General features: G+C 38.8%; 2 protein-coding genes across 3 annotated transcripts; both read left to right on the top strand.

Annotated features, from left to right (window-relative positions):
* The first annotated feature begins 7,169 nt into the window (after positions 1–7,169).
* zgc:153896 (uncharacterized protein LOC569930 homolog) lies at positions 7,170–11,657 on the top strand. Its single transcript, XM_057046274.1, has 5 exons — positions 7,170–7,460; positions 7,846–7,991; positions 8,317–8,940; positions 9,545–9,767; positions 11,104–11,657. Exons 1-5 carry the CDS (start codon positions 7,220–7,222, stop codon positions 11,169–11,171), a joined length of 1,302 nt encoding a protein of 433 aa, XP_056902254.1. The 5' UTR covers positions 7,170–7,219; the 3' UTR covers positions 11,172–11,657.
* Positions 11,658–14,028: 2,371 nt separating this feature from the next.
* cmtm7 (CKLF-like MARVEL transmembrane domain containing 7) lies at positions 14,029–19,275 on the top strand. 2 transcript variants are annotated; one of them, XM_057045382.1, is made up of 5 exons: positions 14,029–14,266; positions 15,103–15,279; positions 16,329–16,427; positions 16,533–16,614; positions 16,765–19,275. In XM_057045382.1, the coding sequence occupies exons 1-5, from the start codon at positions 14,153–14,155 to the stop codon at positions 16,776–16,778; spliced, it is 486 nt and encodes a 161-aa protein (XP_056901362.1). In that variant the 5' UTR covers positions 14,029–14,152; the 3' UTR covers positions 16,779–19,275. The 2 variants fall into 2 exon arrangements, with proteins under 2 accessions (XP_056901362.1, XP_056901363.1); XM_057045383.1 differs by having other exon boundaries at positions 16,692–19,275.
* The last annotated feature ends 1,327 nt before the right edge of the window (positions 19,276–20,602 follow it).

The following is a 20,602-nucleotide window of genomic DNA, read 5'->3' as shown; positions in this document are numbered from 1 at the left end:
GGTTGATAACTACAAGAAATCTCGCTAAGATTAGGTTAAGGTTAGGGTTGGGGTTAGGGCTGAGAATGGGTTAAGTTAAAGTTATGGTTAGGACTAACGGTAGGTTAGGGTTGGGGTCAGAGTTAGGGGTTAGGATTAAGTACAAAAGTACATCCTTTCATTAAGGCCATTTGGGTGTGTAGTACCTAATTTATAAATCCAGTCTCTCTTTGCTCTCCTTCTATGAGCCGTGGACCAGTGTTGATTGCACTATAAAACCAAGGCTTGCTCTGCATCCCAGCCATGGGAGTTGAAGTGCTAGACAACATGCTGGTCAGTTTTTTGTGTCATGATATTGTGTTTATGGCAAGTAAACCGTACATGTATTGTCAATCTTGTTGCTCACACATATTTTTTATCACATTCTTTGCAACTCATTGTTTGCAACATAAACACAATTTTTTTAAAAAAATTGTTTCCTTGTGTTGCAGTTCTGATTACTTTCTGTTTTTCTAAATCAAATACCCATTCTTGTTGTTTAATACTGGTTCTGTGGGCCGAGTTTCCAACCAATCTGTGAAATGACCTTTGATCTGACCAGGTAATCTTTGAGGTTTTTCTTCTTTCTGAATCCGGCGATTATTCTAAGATCATTATTGGGTTCATTTTATCTCATTGTGGATTAAAAATTGTTCCTAATTTGTCTAACCAGTTTAACAGTAAATGGCGAATAAGTGGTGACAAATGGGAGACCTGATTGGGTTTGGTCTGGACTCTGGAGGAAGGCTTTAAAACAGTTCCGGAGAAAGGTCCTAGAGTACCCTCTACTGGACAAAGCTGAGAATAGCACCTTGGTGGCTCGTTTTAAATTCTCTCGCTGTGTGCATATTCTGTAGAATCCTAATAATTGTGATGTGATTAGACCTGCAAACGTGTGTTTGGGGTGATAGCTGTTTTTATGTAAAAGTGCATGTGTATCTGTCTCTTTAAACTGTAATTTTATATCCAATTGATTATGTAGGGTAAACCTTTGGACTTTAAATGTGGTTGTATCAAAAAAATTCACTGTATGAGGATCCGTTATGGCTTTTAATTTTATGGAGGGATTGTGGTTGTTTAGTGTGCATAGAAAAATGGTAAACTCTTCTTCAGAATGTCAGAACGCCCCAGATTTAATACACATATCTATAATAATGTAAGGGCTTTTAATCGCATGCTCCCAATGTAGCAGTTTCCCCTGCAGCCATAAAAATGTCTGCATATGCCGGGGCAAATCTTTTGCCCATGGATGTGCCTTTTATTTGAAGGAAATATTTTTCATCAAATTCAAAATCATTTTGTGTTAAATTGATTTCCAATAATTACAATAATTCCTTGTGTGGTCTTTTTTTATCTGGAAATTTGTACAGAATGTTTTTCATTGCTTGGATGCCTTCTTGTATATCAGTATCGGTGTAGAGGCCATCCACATCCATTGTAAATAAAATGGAACCTGTGGGGATTTTTGGCTTTTTAACCTTGTCTATAAAATCATAAGTGTCTTTGATGTAACTTTTGTGTGTTCTTGCCAATGGGTTTAAATAATAATCTATAAACTCTGCACACCTATATGTTTCACTGCTGCAACCAGACACAATGGGGCAGAAATTTCAAAGGGCTTGCTCCAATTAGCCAGATCCCTATGGATCTTAGGAAGTACCGTAAGTAAAATCTTCTGGGTCTGCGTTCAGAGTCACCAATCAGGCAATTGCGTTGTTTTTGCATAAATGATTTTTCTTATATACCTTTTGGAAGATTTGGGTGATAAGAGTGAAAGTTTTCATGTACATGTTTTTTTTATTTTGAATAATATCTTGTATCACTCAAATGTCTTTGTCCTTCCCATAAATACTCCTCTAAGTCCATCACCACCACTACAGTGCCCTTATCTGCTGGTTTAATAATAATTCTTTTGTTTTTCATCAATTCTTTCAGGGCTGAGTTTTCTTCAGGTGTACGATTGGATTTAATCCAGAGAATTTGGAATGAACTTTGAAAATAATTAATTGAATTAAATTTCGGATGTGACTAGGTAAATCTGAATCTGTGGGAGTCCAATTGGAAATAGGAGTTTTTCTGAATCCCCTTTATCTCCAAAGTAAGCCAATAATTTTAACCTTCTGGACCCCACCATCCTAAGAAGGTGACAGAGTCAATGCACACTCCATCCAGTCCATCCTGATCTGGGTGCACCCTGTAATATATGTATTTTTTTATATTAAAAAAATAAGGTCAGGGTTGAGGTTAGGGTTAGGGCTAAAATTGGATTAGGGTTAGGGCTAAAATTAGGTTAAGGTTAAGGTTGGGGTTAGGGTTAGGGCTGAGAATGGGTTAAGTTAAAGTTATGGTTAGGACTAACGGTAGGTTAGGGTTGGGGTCAGAGTTAGGGGTTAGGATTAAGTACAAAAGTACATCCTTTCATTAAGGCCATTTGGGTGTGTAGTACCTAATTTATTTATAAATCCAGTCTCTCTCTGCTCTCCTTCTCTGAGCCGTGGACCAATGTGGATTGCACTGTAAAAGGGTTAGGGTTACGGTTAGGGTTAGGGGTTTAGGTAAGGTTTAAGAACTAGGCTTTCCCCTGGGTGAAGCCCTGAGGAAAGCACTGCACTGGTCATCCAGGTAGTTCGCGGGTTAGGGTAAGGGTTGTGGGTTGGGGTTCAGGTTTAGGTTTAGGTTTGAAAATTTCTTTACGCTGGCCTACTGATCGGAATAATGGCAGAGTGTGGAGGTCAGACCCCCCCACTGGGGATCAAAGTTTAAGACCATGTACAGCCGAGAAGAGGGGAGAGAGTGTTAGGACAGGGGTTAGGGTTAGGAGAAGGGTTAGGGTTTGGAGAAGAGTTTGGGTCTGGGTTAGGAAGAGGGTTAGGGTTGGGGTTAGGAAGAGGGTTAGGGTTAGGAGAAGGGTTGGGATTAGGAGAAGGGTTAGGGTTGGGAGTAGGGTTAGGGTTAGGAGGAGGGTTAGGGTTATGAGAAAGTTTAGGGTTAGGAGAAGGGTTAGAGTTAGGAGAAGGGTTAGGAGAGTAGTTAGGGTTAGGAGGACGGTTAGGGTTACGAAAAAGGTTAGGGTTAGGAGAAGGGTTGGGGTTAGGATTTGGATTAAGATTGGAGGATGGTTAGGGTTACCCTTAAGTGCTGGCGTTAGGAGAAGGGTTATGGTTAGGGTAGGGAGAGGGATGGGGGTAGGAGAAGGGTTAGGAGAGTAGTTAGGGTTAGGAGGAGGGTTAGGGTTAGGAGGAGGGTTAGGGTTATGAGAAAGTTTAGGGTTAGGAGAAGGGTTGGGATTAGGAGAAGGGTTAGAGTTAGGAGAAGGGTTAGAGTTAGGAGAAGGGTTGGGGTTAGGAAGAGGGTTAGGGTTAGGAGAAGGGTTAGGGTTGGGGTTAGGAAGAGGGTTAGGGTTGGGGTTAGGAAGAGGGTTAGGGTTGGGGTTAGGAAGAGGGTTAGGGTTGGGGTTAGGAAGAGGGTTAGGGTTGGGAGTAGGGTTAGGGTTAGGAGAAGGGTTGGGATTAGGAGAAGGGTTAGGAGAGTAGTTAGGGTTAGGAGGAGGGTTAGGGTTATGAGAAAGTTTAGGGTTAGGAGAAGGGTTAGGGTTTGGAGAGAGTTTGGGTCTGGGTTAGGAAGAGGGTTAGGGTTAGGAGAAGGGTTGGGATTAGGAGAAGGGTTAGAGTTAGGAGAAGGGTTGGGGTTAGGAAGAGGGTTAGGGTTAGGGCTAAAATTGGATTAGGGTTAGGGCTAAAATTGGATTAGGGTTAGGGCTAAAATTAGGTTAAGGTTAAGGTTGGGGTTAGGGTTAGGAGAAGGGTTGGGGTTAGGAAGAGGGTTAGGGTTAGGGCTGAGAATGGGTTAAGTTAAAGTTATGGTTAGGACTAACGGTAGGTTAGGGTTGGGGTCAGAGTTAGGGGTTAGGATTAAGTACAAAAGTACATCCTTTCATTAAGGCCATTTGGGTGTGTAGTACCTAATTTATTTATAAATCCAGTCTCTCTCTGCTCTCCTTCTCTGAGCCGTGGACCAATGTGGATTGCACTGTAAAAGGGTTAGGGTTTGGAGAGAGTTTGGGTCTGGGTTAGGAAGAGGGTTAGGGTTAGGAGAAGGGTTGGGGTTAGGATTTGGATTAAGATTGGAGGATGGTTAGGGTTACCCTTAAGTGCTGGCGTTAGGAGAAGGGTTGGGATTAGGAGAAGGGTTAGGGTTGGGGTTAGGAAGAGGGTTAGGGTTAGGAGAAGGGTTGGGGTTAGGATTTGGATTAAGATTGGAGGATGGTTAGGGTTACCCTTAAGTGCTGGCGTTAGGAGAAGGGTTGGGATTAGGAGAAGGGTTAGGGTTGGGGTTAGGATTTGGATTAAGATTGGAGGATGGTTAGGGTTACCCTTAAGTGCTGGCGTTAGGAGAAGGGTTAGAGTTAGGAGAAGGGTTGGGATTAGGAGAAGGGTTAGAGTTAGGAGAAGGGTTGGGGTTAGGATTTGGATTAAGATTGGAGGATGGTTAGGGTTACCCTTAAGTGCTGGCGTTAGGAGAAGGGTTAGAGTTAGGAGAAGGGTTAGAGTTAGGAGAAGGGTTAGGGTTGGGGTCAGAGTTAGGGGTTAGGATTAAGTACAAAAGTACATCCTTTCATTAAGGCCATTTGGGTGTGTAGTACCTAATTTATTTATAAATCCAGTCTCTCTCTGCTCTCCTTCTCTGAGCCGTGGACCAATGTGGATTGCACTGTAAAAGGGTTAGGGTTACGGTTAGGGTTAGGGGTTTAGGTAAGGTTTAAGAACTAGGCTTTCCCCTGGGTGAAGCCCTGAGGAAAGCACTGCACTGGTCATCCAGGTAGTTCGCGGGTTAGGGTAAGGGTTGTGGGTTGGGGTTCAGGTTTAGGTTTAGGTTTGAAAATTTCTTTACGCTGGCCTACTGATCGGAATAATGGCAGAGTGTGGAGGTCAGACCCCCCCACTGGGGATCAAAGTTTAAGACCATGTACAGCCGAGAAGAGGGGAGAGAGTGTTAGGACAGGGGTTAGGGTTAGGGCTGAGAATGGGTTAAGTTAAAGTTATGGTTAGGACTAACGGTAGGTTAGGGTTGGGGTCAGAGTTAGGGGTTAGGATTAAGTACAAAAGTACATCCTTTCATTAAGGCCATTTGGGTGTGTAGTACCTAATTTATTTATAAATCCAGTCTCTCTCTGCTCTCCTTCTCTGAGCCGTGGACCAATGTGGATTGCACTGTAAAAGGGTTAGGGTTTGGAGAAGAGTTTGGGTCTGGGTTAGGAAGAGGGTTAGGGTTGGGGTCAGAGTTAGGGGTTAGGATTAAGTACAAAAGTACATCCTTTCATTAAGGCCATTTGGGTGTGTAGTACCTAATTTATTTATAAATCCAGTCTCTCTCTGCTCTCCTTCTCTGAGCCGTGGACCAATGTGGATTGCACTGTAAAAGGGTTAGGGTTAGGAGAAGGGTTAGGGTTGGGGTCAGAGTTAGGGGTTAGGATTAAGTACAAAAGTACATCCTTTCATTAAGGCCATTTGGGTGTGTAGTACCTAATTTATTTATAAATCCAGTCTCTCTCTGCTCTCCTTCTCTGAGCCGTGGACCAATGTGGATTGCACTGTAAAAGGGTTAGGGTTAGGGCTAAAATTAGGTTAAGGTTAAGGTTGGGGTTAGGGTTAGGAGAAGGGTTAGGGTTGGGGTCAGAGTTAGGGGTTAGGATTAAGTACAAAAGTACATCCTTTCATTAAGGCCATTTGGGTGTGTAGTACCTAATTTATTTATAAATCCAGTCTCTCTCTGCTCTCCTTCTCTGAGCCGTGGACCAATGTGGATTGCACTGTAAAAGGGTTAGGGTTAGGAGAAGGGTTGGGGTTAGGAGAAGGGTTAGGAGAGTAGTTAGGGTTAGGAGGACGGTTAGGGTTACGAAAAAGGTTAGGGTTAGGAGAAGGGTTAGAGTTAGGAGAAGGGTTAGGGTTGGGGTCAGAGTTAGGGGTTAGGATTAAGTACAAAAGTACATCCTTTCATTAAGGCCATTTGGGTGTGTAGTACCTAATTTATTTATAAATCCAGTCTCTCTCTGCTCTCCTTCTCTGAGCCGTGGACCAATGTGGATTGCACTGTAAAAGGGTTAGGGTTACGGTTAGGGTTAGGGGTTTAGGTAAGGTTTAAGAACTAGGCTTTCCCCTGGGTGAAGCCCTGAGGAAAGCACTGCACTGGTCATCCAGGTAGTTCGCGGGTTAGGGTAAGGGTTGTGGGTTGGGGTTCAGGTTTAGGTTTAGGTTTGAAAATTTCTTTACGCTGGCCTACTGATCGGAATAATGGCAGAGTGTGGAGGTCAGACCCCCCCACTGGGGATCAAAGTTTAAGACCAGTGATAATAAGAAAGGGGTCAATATAGCAAGAAGTAGTCTTGTGTAACCCTAACCCTAACATGAAGGGGCTCAATAGCTGAAGAAATTAAAGGTAGTGGGTATTTGTTTTTAACTGTTATCTAACAGTAACCCTAACCCTAACATTAACATTAACTCTAACATTAACCCGAACATTAACATTAACCCTAACCCTAATGTTAACATTAAATCTACTTACCTAACCCTAACCCCAACCGCATCCCTAACTCTTTTTTCCAGCGGCACCCCCTGGCAGACGTGGGTGTTTACTCGAGTTTGACCATCAGGCTTGAGTTTATGGCTCACTACACTTAACCCTAATGCTAACCCTAACTCCAAAAGCTTTTTTTTTTTTTAAAAAAAAATCCTACAATTATAGACAATCCTCTTCTACCATAACCTCATTTTTTTATTTTACTTTTTAAGAAATCAGTACTAATCAGTGAGAGACAAATATGTTCTCTTACAATGCATTCCCTGCAGTAGATCTCTTGATTATGTGGGAAATCTTTAGAGGTTTGTTATAGTACCTTCATAACCTTGTCTAGAGTATCCTTTTCTCAATAGTGCATGTTTGCTCCTGTGTCATAATCATAAATAACAGCCTAATTGTGGCAGTGGTGGTATGGACTTTCTTATCAGTCCATGTGTGTGGTCCTGATGATATAATAATTTCTGATAATGAATTTACTTGAACTTTGCCTACAGTCAAAGATCCAGTTTTTATTGACAAAGCAGCAGATATTTATCTAGCCAAGTTACACATTAAACTTGGGAAGTAAATATGTGCAAAACCCAGCTAAATTTCTGGAGAAGACCTGAGTAGAGTCAGACTGAAGATGAAGCTGGAAGTCTTTGTTTCGCTTGTCACAATACTTTATGTTGAAAGTACGCCACTTAGCAAATCAGTAGTGAGGAACAAGCTACTGCTCATCTCCTTCGATGGCTTTAGGTGGGACTATGACCAAGATGTGGACACCCCAAACCTAGACCAGCTCGTGGTGGATGGAGTAAAAGCTAGATACATCACCCCCCCAATGCTGACCATGACTGCACCCTCACACTTCACCACCATCACTGGTAAAAAAAATCTCTAGTATTATTGTTTTTGTTATCATTATCATTTAACAACTGCAGAAGTAAATAAAGTAAAACTTTTTCTGTACTTTTTTATACGTAGGTGTATAATGACTTTAACAGAAGAAATATTACAGATTTTTCACTGCAAATACTGAAAAATCAAACAAAAAATCCTTAATTTAAAATATTTATATATACTTTTCTGAGTTATGTAATGAGTTGTCTCTTCCCTCACAGCTTACTTCTTTCATTTGGAGATTTTATTGTAAGATTATAAATAATTCTTTTCTTCATCAGGTATCACAGAAAGAATTAGGTTCTCAACTTCTTTACCTCATTACCCTCTTAAAATATACACCATCCTGTTTTTTTGTGTGTGTGTTAGGCAGATGGGTGGAGGATCATGAAGTTGTCCACAACATAATGTTTAACGCCACAACAAATTTAAAGGTTTTCTACAAACAGACCTTGAGGAGATCAGAGTGGTGGGATAATGGAGTTCTTCCTTTGTGGATCACAGCTCAGAATCAGGTGACCAATTAATCTGGATTCTCTAGAGTTGGTCAACTTGACATTTCTGATAATTGGCAAAATGGGGTGAATATTATTTTCCAAGTGTAGCAATAACATGTAAATCTTATATCTTGAAAAATAATCAGGTGGTATTGTTTTTAACCTTTTTTCATTTTGAAGTTGTTGACAATTTTACTTAAATGTGATTTTTTAAATTACCTATGGTAATCAGTAAATGAATAACAAAATACAAAATGACTGGGTTTGCTGATGTGACAATGAGACTACATAATAAAATTGCAAGTTCAGGCTGTGATCATGACAACATCTTATATTCTTTCAGGGTCTAAAAACGGGCTCCTTCTATTTCCCAGGAGGTGGGGTCAGTTATGATGGTCAGGTTGTCAACCGGGCCCTGTTGAAGCCAAACGTACACCCAGATGACAATGAAACTGAATGGCGTCAGAACATTGACAAAGTGATGAACTGGTTCTCCGAAGAAGATTTCAACTTTGTGACACTTTATTATGGTGAACCGGACAATGTGGGCCACAACAAGGGGCCTGACCATCCAGACAGAAAGAAGATCATCAAGCAGATTGACCGCACCATTGGGTACCTGGGGGAAGCAATCAGCCGCCATAATCTTAATGACACACTCAATGTCATCATCACATCAGATCATGGCATGACCACTGTAAAAAAACGCCCAAATGTTGATGAGATCATCCTCAACAAATACCTAGATTTACTCAAGTTGACTAGTTTTGAGATTCTTGACTATGGTGGTTTTGGAATCCTCACTCCACGGCCAGGGAAGGAGCAGGAAGTGTTTGAAGCTCTGTCAAAGGCCCCCAATCTGACTGTGTACAAGAAAAATGAGATTCCTGAAAATTTCCATCTGGCCAAAAGTAAGCGTCTGCCTCCTATCATAATTGTTGCAGATTTGGGATTCAACCTAAACTCGGTGAGTTGGATTTTAATCCTACTTGTGATTTATTTTATATCATATTTTTTACTTTTAACTGCCAGTAAGTTCAGTTTCCATTATGTCCATTATGGACACTCACAAATCAAAAGGCTCTCTGTGTTGTGACCACTGGACTTGAAGACAATAAATGTTAAAAGTCACAACCGAGAAAACTGCATTCTGAGTCAGGATCCAGACATGGTTCTGTTTGGAACAAGATCTGCTACTATCACTCTGACCTTTATTTATTTTCACTGGTCCTAATGTTGTAAAGTGACATGCTGCGTACCACAGGATAGTTTACCACATCACTAAGAATTAGACCTAACCCTAACCCTAACAGCTATGACTACACCGCTTGTTCAGTATTTTCCCATTTAATGTGCTGACATTTGTTGACCAAGTCCACAGTTAAATAAAAAGTAAAACAGGTGATCTGCAATTTTAAGACAAATTGCAGATTATTCAATAAATGTGGTATCTGCCCCAATTACTGTACATGTACAAGATTAGTTTGAATGTCTAAACAGTCGTGAAAATGTCTGTGTTAAAAATGACCTTGAGTTGAACATCGTTCTTCCTCTTTATCTGTTTCCACCAGCGATTTATTGTTTATGTCAACAAAGGTGATCATGGCTACAACAATGAAGAAATGGACATGAAGACTATTTTCAGGGCTTTTGGACCTGACTTCAAAAAGAACTTAACAACTGAGCCATTTGACAGCATCCACATTTATCCTTTGATGTGCAAACTGCTGGATATTGAACCGGCACCACACAATGGTTCACTGGCCATGACAGAGAAAATGTTGGTACTCAAGGGTGAGTTTAGATTTTCTTCCAAAATTGTTTGTTCTTTTTTACTTTTAGGGTTTTACAAATGTATATAAAATTGTCTCACTTTTTATTTTATGTATAATATTAATAATGGTATTTCTGATACTAATTATATTACTGATATTAATAATCACTTTGGGTTAACACTAACCCTAATAATAAGCCACTTGTAATATGAGCAGTATGTCTTTTAGAACAAAGAAAAATACAAAAAAAACCACTTAAGTGGGAGGTTGTTGAGTGTAGAAGGGGGTGGATCTGGCGATTCAATAGAACGGTTTGAGTTGATGGAACCTAAAAAAAAATAACCTGACTACGTAGCTTCTCTGGCTAAGACTCTAAACAATGTTGTGTGTACATCAGGACAATATTTGTCTTATTTCCGACACATGTTACACTGCAGTGCATGGGTGTGAAATGTACCATAAATCCGCACTATAGACTACCTGACTATAAGTCACACCATCCAAATTGCATAAAATTTAATAAGAAAATAAACATATAAAGTGCACATGAGTATAAGCCGCATGTGGCCACTTTGAAATGTGAGGTCATTATAGTACACAAAAAGATTATTTTAAATGTTTAATTAGGAAACACGGTAGTAACACAGTTGTAATACAGCATTAAAATCAGTCTTTTTTATGAACAATAAAATGACATTACAGTAACATGCTGATTAAAAAAATAAAGGGCAGACAGTGGTTGATCATTAGCCTTTAACTAAGCTGCATCGTAAACATTTCTTCATGTGTTATCCATGACGAGGGTGTGTACAAAACACGTAAACAGACTGTTCGAAACACAATTAAACTAATATCTTCCTCAGCTCATTACCATATCTCTTCCACTTGGAGGTTTTCATTATAGTATGATAAAGACTTCTAGACTGCTATGAATACTTGTGGGTGCAGCATTATGATCAGGTTTTGTGATTGTCCGAGGTAAAAGTATTCACAAAGGTGTTTCAAGACTTTTATCAGCTTTTGAAACTACATATTAATTTAAGAAAGGCATTAAATCATACACATCAAAAATAAATTAGTATATTGTTATCTTTTAGAAATGAATAATTCACAAACAGTTGTTCAAATAAAAACCTGATCAATGCATCTGTTTTAGTAATATCGTATGAGGAACAAGAGCCCAGTTTATATTGTAACATTTATTGGATTTATTCTATGGTGACATAGACTAAATTCTTTATTCCATTGACAACCAATCACAGTTGCTTTGATTTAATAGTGATGCTGCTAGAAGTCATGTGTTCCATCAAAAAAAGAATTCACAGTATAATCTGTGTATTTGTGTGTGTTTGCAGGTGGAGCCCTTCGGCTGATTCCTACATGGCTAACATTTCTGTTAATTGGCATATTTATGCTGCTGTAATAATTGCAGTGTCAGCTTCAGCTCCTTGAGATCAGTTCCTGTTGGATTAATTTTTAACAGTACAGATTTATTATCATCATTAGTGTGATGATAGTAAGTTGTGATTGGTAACTTAACTTATTGATTCTAGTTTCCTGTAACATGACAAGATAAAAAGTAATTAAATCTCCTTTTATCACCTGTGTAGTCGATGTGCATACAGCTTTGCACATAAAAACAAGGGATTTGAATTTAATTTCCAATATAAAATAGTTAATTAAAATTTACTCCAGAAATGTGCAGAAACACTGATTTAAAACTGAACCTGCTACCCACAATCAAGGTGCCATCAGTAGTTCTTAAACTTCCCTCCTAATCAAATTCCACAAAAGATAAGGAAGTTAAATAAAATGATCAGTTAAATAAACAGAACTTTGGACAACAAATACCACTTCTAAAAAGTAATATCTTGTCAAGCAAATCAATAAACAAAACTGTACTGGACAAGATGTTTATGTGATCGTCTGTTCATTTTCTTTTCTATTTTACTATAAATTCTGGTACGAAAAGACACAAATACCAACACACTCTCCCTCCTTTCATATCTCTTCACATTTTACGACCCCGTAATGAAAACCAACAACCATTGATCTACCAGCAGGAGTGGAGTGAACTTCTGTGACAGAGATTCGAAGTAAATCTGAAATATTATAATGTACTCAACCAACCTCATCTAAATCTTGCTAAAATGATTCTATATGTGTTGAGAACTTAGATCCATTTTTGCTTTATCTGCAAACTTGTTGACCCAGGTCGGCCAAGGGCAGGATGGAACAATGTCTGAGTGTTAAAATCTTTGCCTACACTAAATTTAGTGGATGACGTTTATTGCTCCAGTGATTAGGTTATTAAGTGAAAGAGTACTATAATTTGGAATTTATGAAAAGACTTGCTTGAAAATAAATTTCTGCTTGTAAATAATGTGTCTGTTTGTCTTAACCCCTGCCAGAATATCAGCTTTGTGGTCATCCTAACAGGTCTACATTTCACAAATAAATACAGGGAGACTGAGTGATTATTAGGCACAGTGTTGTAATATTTTCAGCCAGTGGTTAGGGTTAGTGAGTTCCTCAGCTACAAAGATAAACTGGTGCAAACAACTCTTTAAGAAGCCTCCAGCTGATCCAAAATGCTGCAGCCAGAGTTCTGACAGGTATTGACAAAAGAGATCACATAAATCCTGTAATGGCGTCTCTTCATTGGCTGCCCGTTAAATTTAGAATAATTTTTAAAACCCTTCTTTGACCTACAAGGTCCTCAGAGGCCTAGCTTCATCCTACCTGGAGGAGCTAATGACACCTTACCAGCCCAATAGACCGCTCCGCTCTCAGAATGCTGGTCTACTTGTGGTTCCCAGAGTCTCATAGGAGTAGAATGGGGGGCCGAGCATTTAGCTACCAGGCCCCCCTGCTATGGAACCAGCTCCCAGTCCAGGTACAGGAGGCTGACTCCATTGCTACTTTTAAGATCAGACTTAAAACCTTCCTCTTTGAAAAAGCTTATTGCTACTAATTCTGTAGTTCCAGTTACTATCATAGACAGATAAACTATCATACTTAGGGGGTCGTCTAATCATTAGGTTAACATCACTCTACTCCTGTCTTTATTTCAGAACGGTAGGAGATGCAGATCTGCTTGTACTGCTCCTTCTATTCAACCGTCCCCAGTCCCACAATGATCAGAGCAAGGGCAGAACAGTCACAGCAGGCCAGTATGCAGACCGTGTTATATTTGATCTGGTCTGCATTGAGAATTAAGAATTTTGAGAACTTAAGTGCACCTGCACACCACATATGGATTCTCATCAGCAGGCAATATGTTTCCCCATTAAATTTGGAGAGCCATCTGTGGTGACGTTGATAAGGTTACTCCAAGGGAGCTTCATATTTTCGATGACAGCAGACATCTGGTCATACAAATCCTCTCCTCGTGTTTTTCCTTTCAGAGACTCCATTGTCAAAAACTCCTCCGTCATTTCAAAAGTATAGTAAAGTTAGTTCCTCTGCAGTAGTAGCAGAATTTGTCCTGCAGAGTGGCACTGCTAATTCATAGTGACAGGTAATGCTCCTTAGGGTTCCCCCCAACCAATAGCGTTGGTCCTGATTTGGCCCTGGATCACAGGTAGGGAGCGCTGGTACAGTGATACGGAATGATGGGATGATGGCCTAGGCTCCAAAACACCTGCAGTGAGGAATGCTGGAAATATTGTGGATGGCTGAAGGTAAAAGTGCAGGGCAGAACCACTTGATAGCCATCAATTACTCAGACCTCAGGTTTTATATTCATGGACCAGATGTCATCTGTAGAACCCAGGAATGCTGGAAAAACACCAGCCTGTCACAAATGTAATGCACTAAATCACCATCATTCTACGTTTGTGTGAATATGACCAGCAAATTACATTAGAATAATTCATGGTATAGAACAATGTTTCCAAAGTTTTTGTCATCTTCATGATGTGAGAAATTTCCATCATTCTTCAGTTGACATCAGGCACCTTATTCATGGTAACAGCATTAGTAATAGTAATCTGACTCAGATAATCTTCAAATCTTCAAATCAGTGTGTGTGTGGGGGGGGGGGGGGTGTGTGTGTGTGTGTGTGTGTGTGTGTGTGTGTGTGTGTGTGTGTGTGTGTGTGTGTGTGTGTGAAGCTGAATCTAAATAACAAAAGCAAAAAGGTTCAATAACTCGTGCGTGTGATTCATAGTCTCAGTCTTTAAATGTGTGTCGCGCAAACGTGAATTTTTTGTCGAGTTCTATTCTCTGATTTTTTTTTTCTTTTGAATTTTACTGTGAAAAGAATCACCGGAAGTTCTTTTCTTGCCGTTAGTCTGACATGGGCGTGGTGTGCAGGCGTTTCTCGTCCGCAGCAGCCAAACTTGGTTTTTGGTTGTTTTTCCGCCCTACTCGTCATTTTTCTCAGCATCTTGCTGCGTCATCATGCCGCATGCTGTCGTAACGACGACGACGACGAGCAGCCGGACCCCTGCAGACGGTACCATGGACGTGGGTTATGCTCGGACCATCCCAGGACTGCTGAAGCTGGGACAAATCGTTAGTATTCGATCCTACGAACCGGAACATGTTAGCTAACGTTAGCCGCTCTTTTTAAAAAAACAAAATCATAATGAAAAATGCAGCTTGTATCTGTTTTTCAGTGTTAAAGTTTAGTTTATTATATTATTATTAAATTGTTATTATATTATTAAAATGTTAAAGTTTAGTTTATTGTAGTTTATTTGCAGCCCAAAATCACCAACATTGTTTGCCTCGGGGGGCGACACAAGCTACACAGTTGTGACATCCTCCATCCTTAGACATTCGAACCGGGTCAGGAAGTGTATTAGGTGTTGCACATTTTTAACTGTCTCAAGTGTCCCTCAAAAAAAAGTTTGTGTTTTAAAAGCATTGTATAAAAGAGGAATTGTTTGGATTAAAACACTTATTAACGATCTTTAAAGGTTAAAAGGTGGTCTAGTTGTACTTTTCTATTGAACATATAGAACCAATAAAAGAGTAGAAATCCTGTGAAAAATGTACAACACCTTTTCCAACCGATGTTTGTATAATCTGGATTGATCTGATATGTGTGCACACAGAATTCTTAATTAAAGTCTGGATTAGACGTTTCCAGTGACCACATTGTCCTCCAGTTTGTATTCAGCCATTATGTCTTACCCTGATATACTCGGCTGCTGGGAAAATGACCCTGTAGACTTCCAGAAGACCCATTTCCATCAGTTATTGTAATCTTTGTACATATTACAGTTGCCCAAGTCTAGTTGAACTTTTTTAGTCACATTAGTAGGATGGCCTCCCTGTTCAAATACTGGCTTTAGATGCAGTAGAAAGCTCCAAACATGAAATGACACAGTTCCTTCTTTTTTCAGGTGGCACTCTTAACTGTTGTGCTATGTGTCCACTGTGCACATGGATGGCCCAACTGGGCTGCATTCCAGTTCTTTGAGGTGGTAGCAATGTGGTTCCTTGGGGTCTTCCTCATCTTCTTCCTCATGCACTTGTTCAAGTTACATGCCAAGATGAGCTGCATCAACTGGCCACTCACAGTAAGAATCACTCTATTGGCTTCTTTTAGTGACAACTGTAACTTTTTAATTGGTTTGGGCCAGTGACAACCATTGTCTGATTGAGCAGGTATCAGTTGATCCACAATAGTGCTCTGTACCCATTATTGAAAAACAACATCTGCTAAAACTGACCTATCATATAAAAACAGCAATGTAATAGTAATCATAATAATAATCATTTGCATATCGAGGAAACCCTGATTAAAATATTTCTAAATTGAGATGGTTAATTGTGTCACCATCTCAGTCTGGCTACTGTAGATTGTCTGGTTGTCAAGCATTTTAGATTTCTGCAACTTCTGCTGCCTGGTGAGCTACAGTGGTACATGCTCTGCAGAGTAGGCGGTGGAGTCCTGGTGGTCCTGGATGGACCTGGTGGACAAGTAGACATACTGAAGTGGTCCAAGATGTCAAGTATGTGTCTGGTTGTGGGCCAGCATCAGTCTGTCTGCATTCAGGCAGGTGGATGGACTCTGGCTGTGGTGCCCCAGTCCCCCTTGAAAATTTGACTGCTACTTGTCCATAATTTTGTTGTTTTTCAATCTAAAGTAAAGGTATATTTTAGAAAGAGAGAGGAGTGAACTGGAGTTACTTCCTTTAGATTCTCATGAATCCGCGAGTTACAGATAGTGAAAATGCATCTCTCAATTTAAAAAAATCATTTAGTAGCATCATGACTGCATTTATTATTGCAAGTGTTGAAGTCAAAGTTACAGCTGCACTGTGATATCAAAGTTCTCTGAGCCCATATTTTCTTTATGGTGTATTTCAAAGACTTATGGGTACTTTTTCTGGCTAAACAAATAAAAGTACACATCCTCAACTACACAACATCCTGTAGAAACATGACATTATACTTTGTTTTAATAAAACATACAAGTGGTCCCATCCAGTCTAAGGGAAAAATTTAGGAATCCGATTTTTATTGAGTTATTTTCCTTGGTGCCTTTAGCCGTGGTGCTGGAACTATCTGAAACCATGTCATTAACACGCAGTCATGTGAGTTCTTGTGTGTTCTGCTGCTGCAGGAGTTCTTCCACTATACTGTTGGTGCCATTCTTGTCTTCATTGCCTCCATTGTTGCTGCTACGAAGAGTAGAGATGTCTCAGCATTGGTCACAGCCTCAGTGTGTGAAACCTTTCACTCTTATAACACCTTTTCACTCCATAAACTAACATCACAAACAGGAACGATCTAATGTCAGCTGTGATTTCCTGTGCTGTGTTTGCAGGTATTCGGCTTCATTGCTACATTTCTGATGGGGGTTAGCTTATGGACCTCCTACAGTGTGACCTGCGGCTCTCCTCATGCAGGTATAATATTGCTTCTGCTGATGATGATGGTGATGAGGATTAGGACAGATATTTAAATTCTGAATTCATGTTTTCAGGATTATAACCTCTGATGGATGACTTCAGGCTTTAGTCTTGCTGTTTTTAAAAAGAGTTTGTTTCTTCCTCCAGGTGCTACAGTGTGATCTAGTTGATCCAGGGCCATTCACAGAAGTATTATTTCTTTCAAAATGATTGTGTCAAATGTATAACAGTACAAATTTATGTTGGATGAATTAAGCAAGGTGCAAAGAGTTTGTCTTATTGTAAAGAGCTCAATTCCAATCAGCCCTGATCATTTTAAAAGTTTATTTATGTATTTATTTATCAAAACAATTGAAATGTCTTCTCTCATTGTTACTTATTTACTTTACTACTTCCATACCAAGAACAAACTCAATAAACCCTCCTTTAATGTCCACTTATTATATTCACTTGAGCCATCTTAGTGCTTCTTTTACACTAAAATATTCAAAACATAATCATTCACCTTCTTGTATGAATTGTTAGCCCACTAAAACATTACCCAATGGCTAACAATGCTGCGACTATCACTAAAAAAGGGCGAGGGTTCAAATCTAATGCACTACTTCCTGTTAGTACAGATTTAGCTCAGAGATTCAGACAGGATCTTTGAGTGTAAAGAAATATCTGGAATAACCACAGTGGCACACGTTAAACCATTACTGACACATTGAAATGAAACTGCCGTGATGCATCCAGTTAACTCAACCAGGATGTCCAGAACACGTTGAAGCACATCATGCAAAGAGAGACAACACTGTTTACATCCAAGCCAAATTCAGGCTGAGCAAACACAGACACGTGATGTTGAAAATGCTTGAAAAATGTCCTCGAATCTTTTCAAATGATGCCAAATGTGATGTCACCTGAAGAAGAGTGTGTTGACAGCAGTGACGGTGCTATAAAAACCTGCTGCAGGAAGTAGCTTCAGTCGCCCTTCCCTTAAAGGCTCAATTATTAATCTGTCATCAATAAATTATGAAAGTCTGCAAAACTGCATCCATTTTTATAGCTCTAAATTTCTGATAAATAAGGATTTTTAAAAACTATTGTAGATGACATTTAGAGTTTATGTGCCTGTCAAAAAAGCTTACCGGTAAATGCATACTTGGCTGTTTTTTTATAGCATGTTTACGTGTTTCAGAGAAATGTGCAAAGAATTTGAAGGACATCTTTGCTGTTTGATGCTTGAGAGTCATGATGCTGTATTTATCCCAGGTTATTTTTACTGTGATTTGCTGTAGAGATGAGATTAATATCATTTTTTTCACATCCTCCATCTTGAGTGAAGAGGTTTACCTGAATTATAACAATCATCAAAACTGGAACTTTCATTTCCTATTTCATTTGAAATCAGATGATAAAATGTAGTGCATAACAATGTTTTAAAATGATCTTGAAGGTCCAAATAATCCATCATAATGTGTTGCAGATGTGTTGAAGGGCCCATTTCTCTGCTTGTGTTGGTATTGTCGATACACTGATGTTCATATACTGAAATACTTTATTTTTTACATTTATATTTGCTTTTTGACTTCAAATCAAATTTTGTGCACTTTTTATTACATGTCTGTATTATTGTATTTTATTGTCATACTAAGCTAACTGTCCATTTGTAGGAGGTTCTGATCAAAATACTGAGTCTTGACCATCTCAAATTGTCTTGAAAGGGACAAAGTCATTATTCTGGCCAATCTATTTTGACATTTAAAAATTTAATCCACTTTTAATTGTGAGTTTATATTTCATGTTTTGATGATAAGAAATAGAATGGATTTGGATCTTTACATTTACAACATCCACATCAGTACAGACATAGACGATGCTTTAAATTATAAAAGGATCTGTTTTGATACTAAATCTATTATTAAAATCTGAAAAATGGCAACTAAAATTCCTCATATCCTCACGTCAACATTGTACACCCACCCAGTGGATGTTGTTTCATTCTCATCCCTCCAGCTTTTTTCTGCTGTTACATTGTTGCACATGAATGTGACTGAAAAGACACTGAACAGAGATGGTTTAATGAAGCCAACACATAATTGGACTGGTGTGTGTATGTATGTGTGTGTGTATATATATGTTTGGTAAAAAGTAAAAATGAATATGATATGGCTACAAACAAAACTAGGAGACTTCATATTAATTAAGTAATGATTGACTGCAGTCAACCCTAGAAGACAGCATGTTTACCTATATTTGAACTAATCATCCATGTGAAACTGACTGAAATTAAACAATCAACTTTATTGTCCATACAAGGAATTTGACTCATCTGATGTCATTATCTTTAAAAAACAGATAATGTTTACAATAAATGACCAGGTCCTCAGTAGATTGGACACCAGCTACGTTAGACAGGAGCATTGAAGCAACCATGATGGCATCATGTTACTCTGAAGTTCATTCTGTTTGTTTTTTTTCTCATAAGTGTAGCAATGTTATTTTTGGCTAATTCGCATGTGTGCTACTTTGGTACCAAGTATTTGTAAAAAACAAAAACAAAAGTATCTCGGAGTATTACATAATGGTAACATTTTTATTTAACCTTTTTAAAATATTGTTAAACTTGTCATTTTGTGTATGGTTTTCATTAAATGCTCTGCATTAATTCTGGCACTTGTCAACATCGTTTTTGGGGTTTGTTTGTTAGGTTTGTTAGATTTAAAGCAAAATAAAATGGCAGTCGAAAAGGAAGGACAGTTCTGCATAAGGACAGTAGTGGGCAGCATTTAGATAGAGGACATTTGTCAGAGGACCATATAAAATTAATGTATGTTATAATTTAGGTGTATCGCCTAAACTCGAAGAGCGAAGTGTTCGTCATTGTGTTTGGTGATTGAAGATGGTTTCCACTGATAATTATTTTATTTTGTGACAATAAGTAATTTCCTGCATACGGATAAATGGGGAAAGGTTGCGAACATATTTCTAGTGTAAGTCATTTGGTATCATTACGAATCATATCCTTTGAAAATACTATGAACTAAAACAGACCGAATTTATCCAGGAACTGTGCATAATAGCACGGATGCTGCATACAAAATCTGAAGTCACCTTCCTGGGGAACGGCGTTACCCTGAGCTAGGTCTGCAGACAGGAGGAGATCCGGCGGGTCGGACATATGAACACAGAAATACCCATTGATCAACAGAATTAACGCCTGTTCTTCGCAGGCAGAGTGACATGGGTCGTCTTAAGTTTTAAAAAAAAGTCCCCATTTCGCTGATCATTGGTCATTGATTCCTGTTTTGGAATGCGCGCGTTGTTGGTGCTTTACGGTAACAGAGCGAGGGCAAAAGCCTTTATACTTAAAATTCTACAGTCAGCGTATCAAAAATATTTTTTTCAAACCTTTGTAAAAGATATTAGCATAATCCACCATTTCATAAATATTTAACTTTTGATTTAATGAGTTTTTTATAATTCAATTTTAAAGGTAAATAAAATAAACTTGATTCTTGTGTGTCTTTGCTGGGGGTTCCTTTACCTATTTTACTACAATACTCCGTGGATTTGGTTGTAAAGTTTTTGAAGACTTCTGTTCCTTTCAAACCATAATTACTCTTTTCTCAAACGTTTTTGTATTTTTCTTGGTTATGTATTTTAATTCATATTGTACATTATTTGTAATATAATAAAACCAATTAAATTTCAGTATCTTGTATTTTATTTTAAAAAATGGGTTAGATGGATCTCTATGGTGACTATGATTTTCCAAACTCTTTCTGTAAAGTCTTTCTGTAAAATGAATCTAGGTTTTGTATAAGTTTACATGTGGATCTGCAGATTTCTACACAGTAAGTTAAATATGTAACAAATAATTTGTGTAGTTTGAGTTGTATAATGTTAACAATGCATATTTATTTTGTGTAAATTTTACTTTATGTAATACAGCAATGGCTCTTGTCTATAGGTACTGGCTCCAACTAGTAGGTTTCTA

Source organism: Takifugu flavidus, chromosome 10, assembly GCF_003711565.1.
Source record: "Takifugu flavidus isolate HTHZ2018 chromosome 10, ASM371156v2, whole genome shotgun sequence".
In the NCBI taxonomy this organism is placed as follows: Eukaryota; Metazoa; Chordata; class Actinopteri; order Tetraodontiformes; family Tetraodontidae; genus Takifugu; species Takifugu flavidus.
This window is presented reverse-complemented; position numbering and strand designations above follow the sequence as displayed.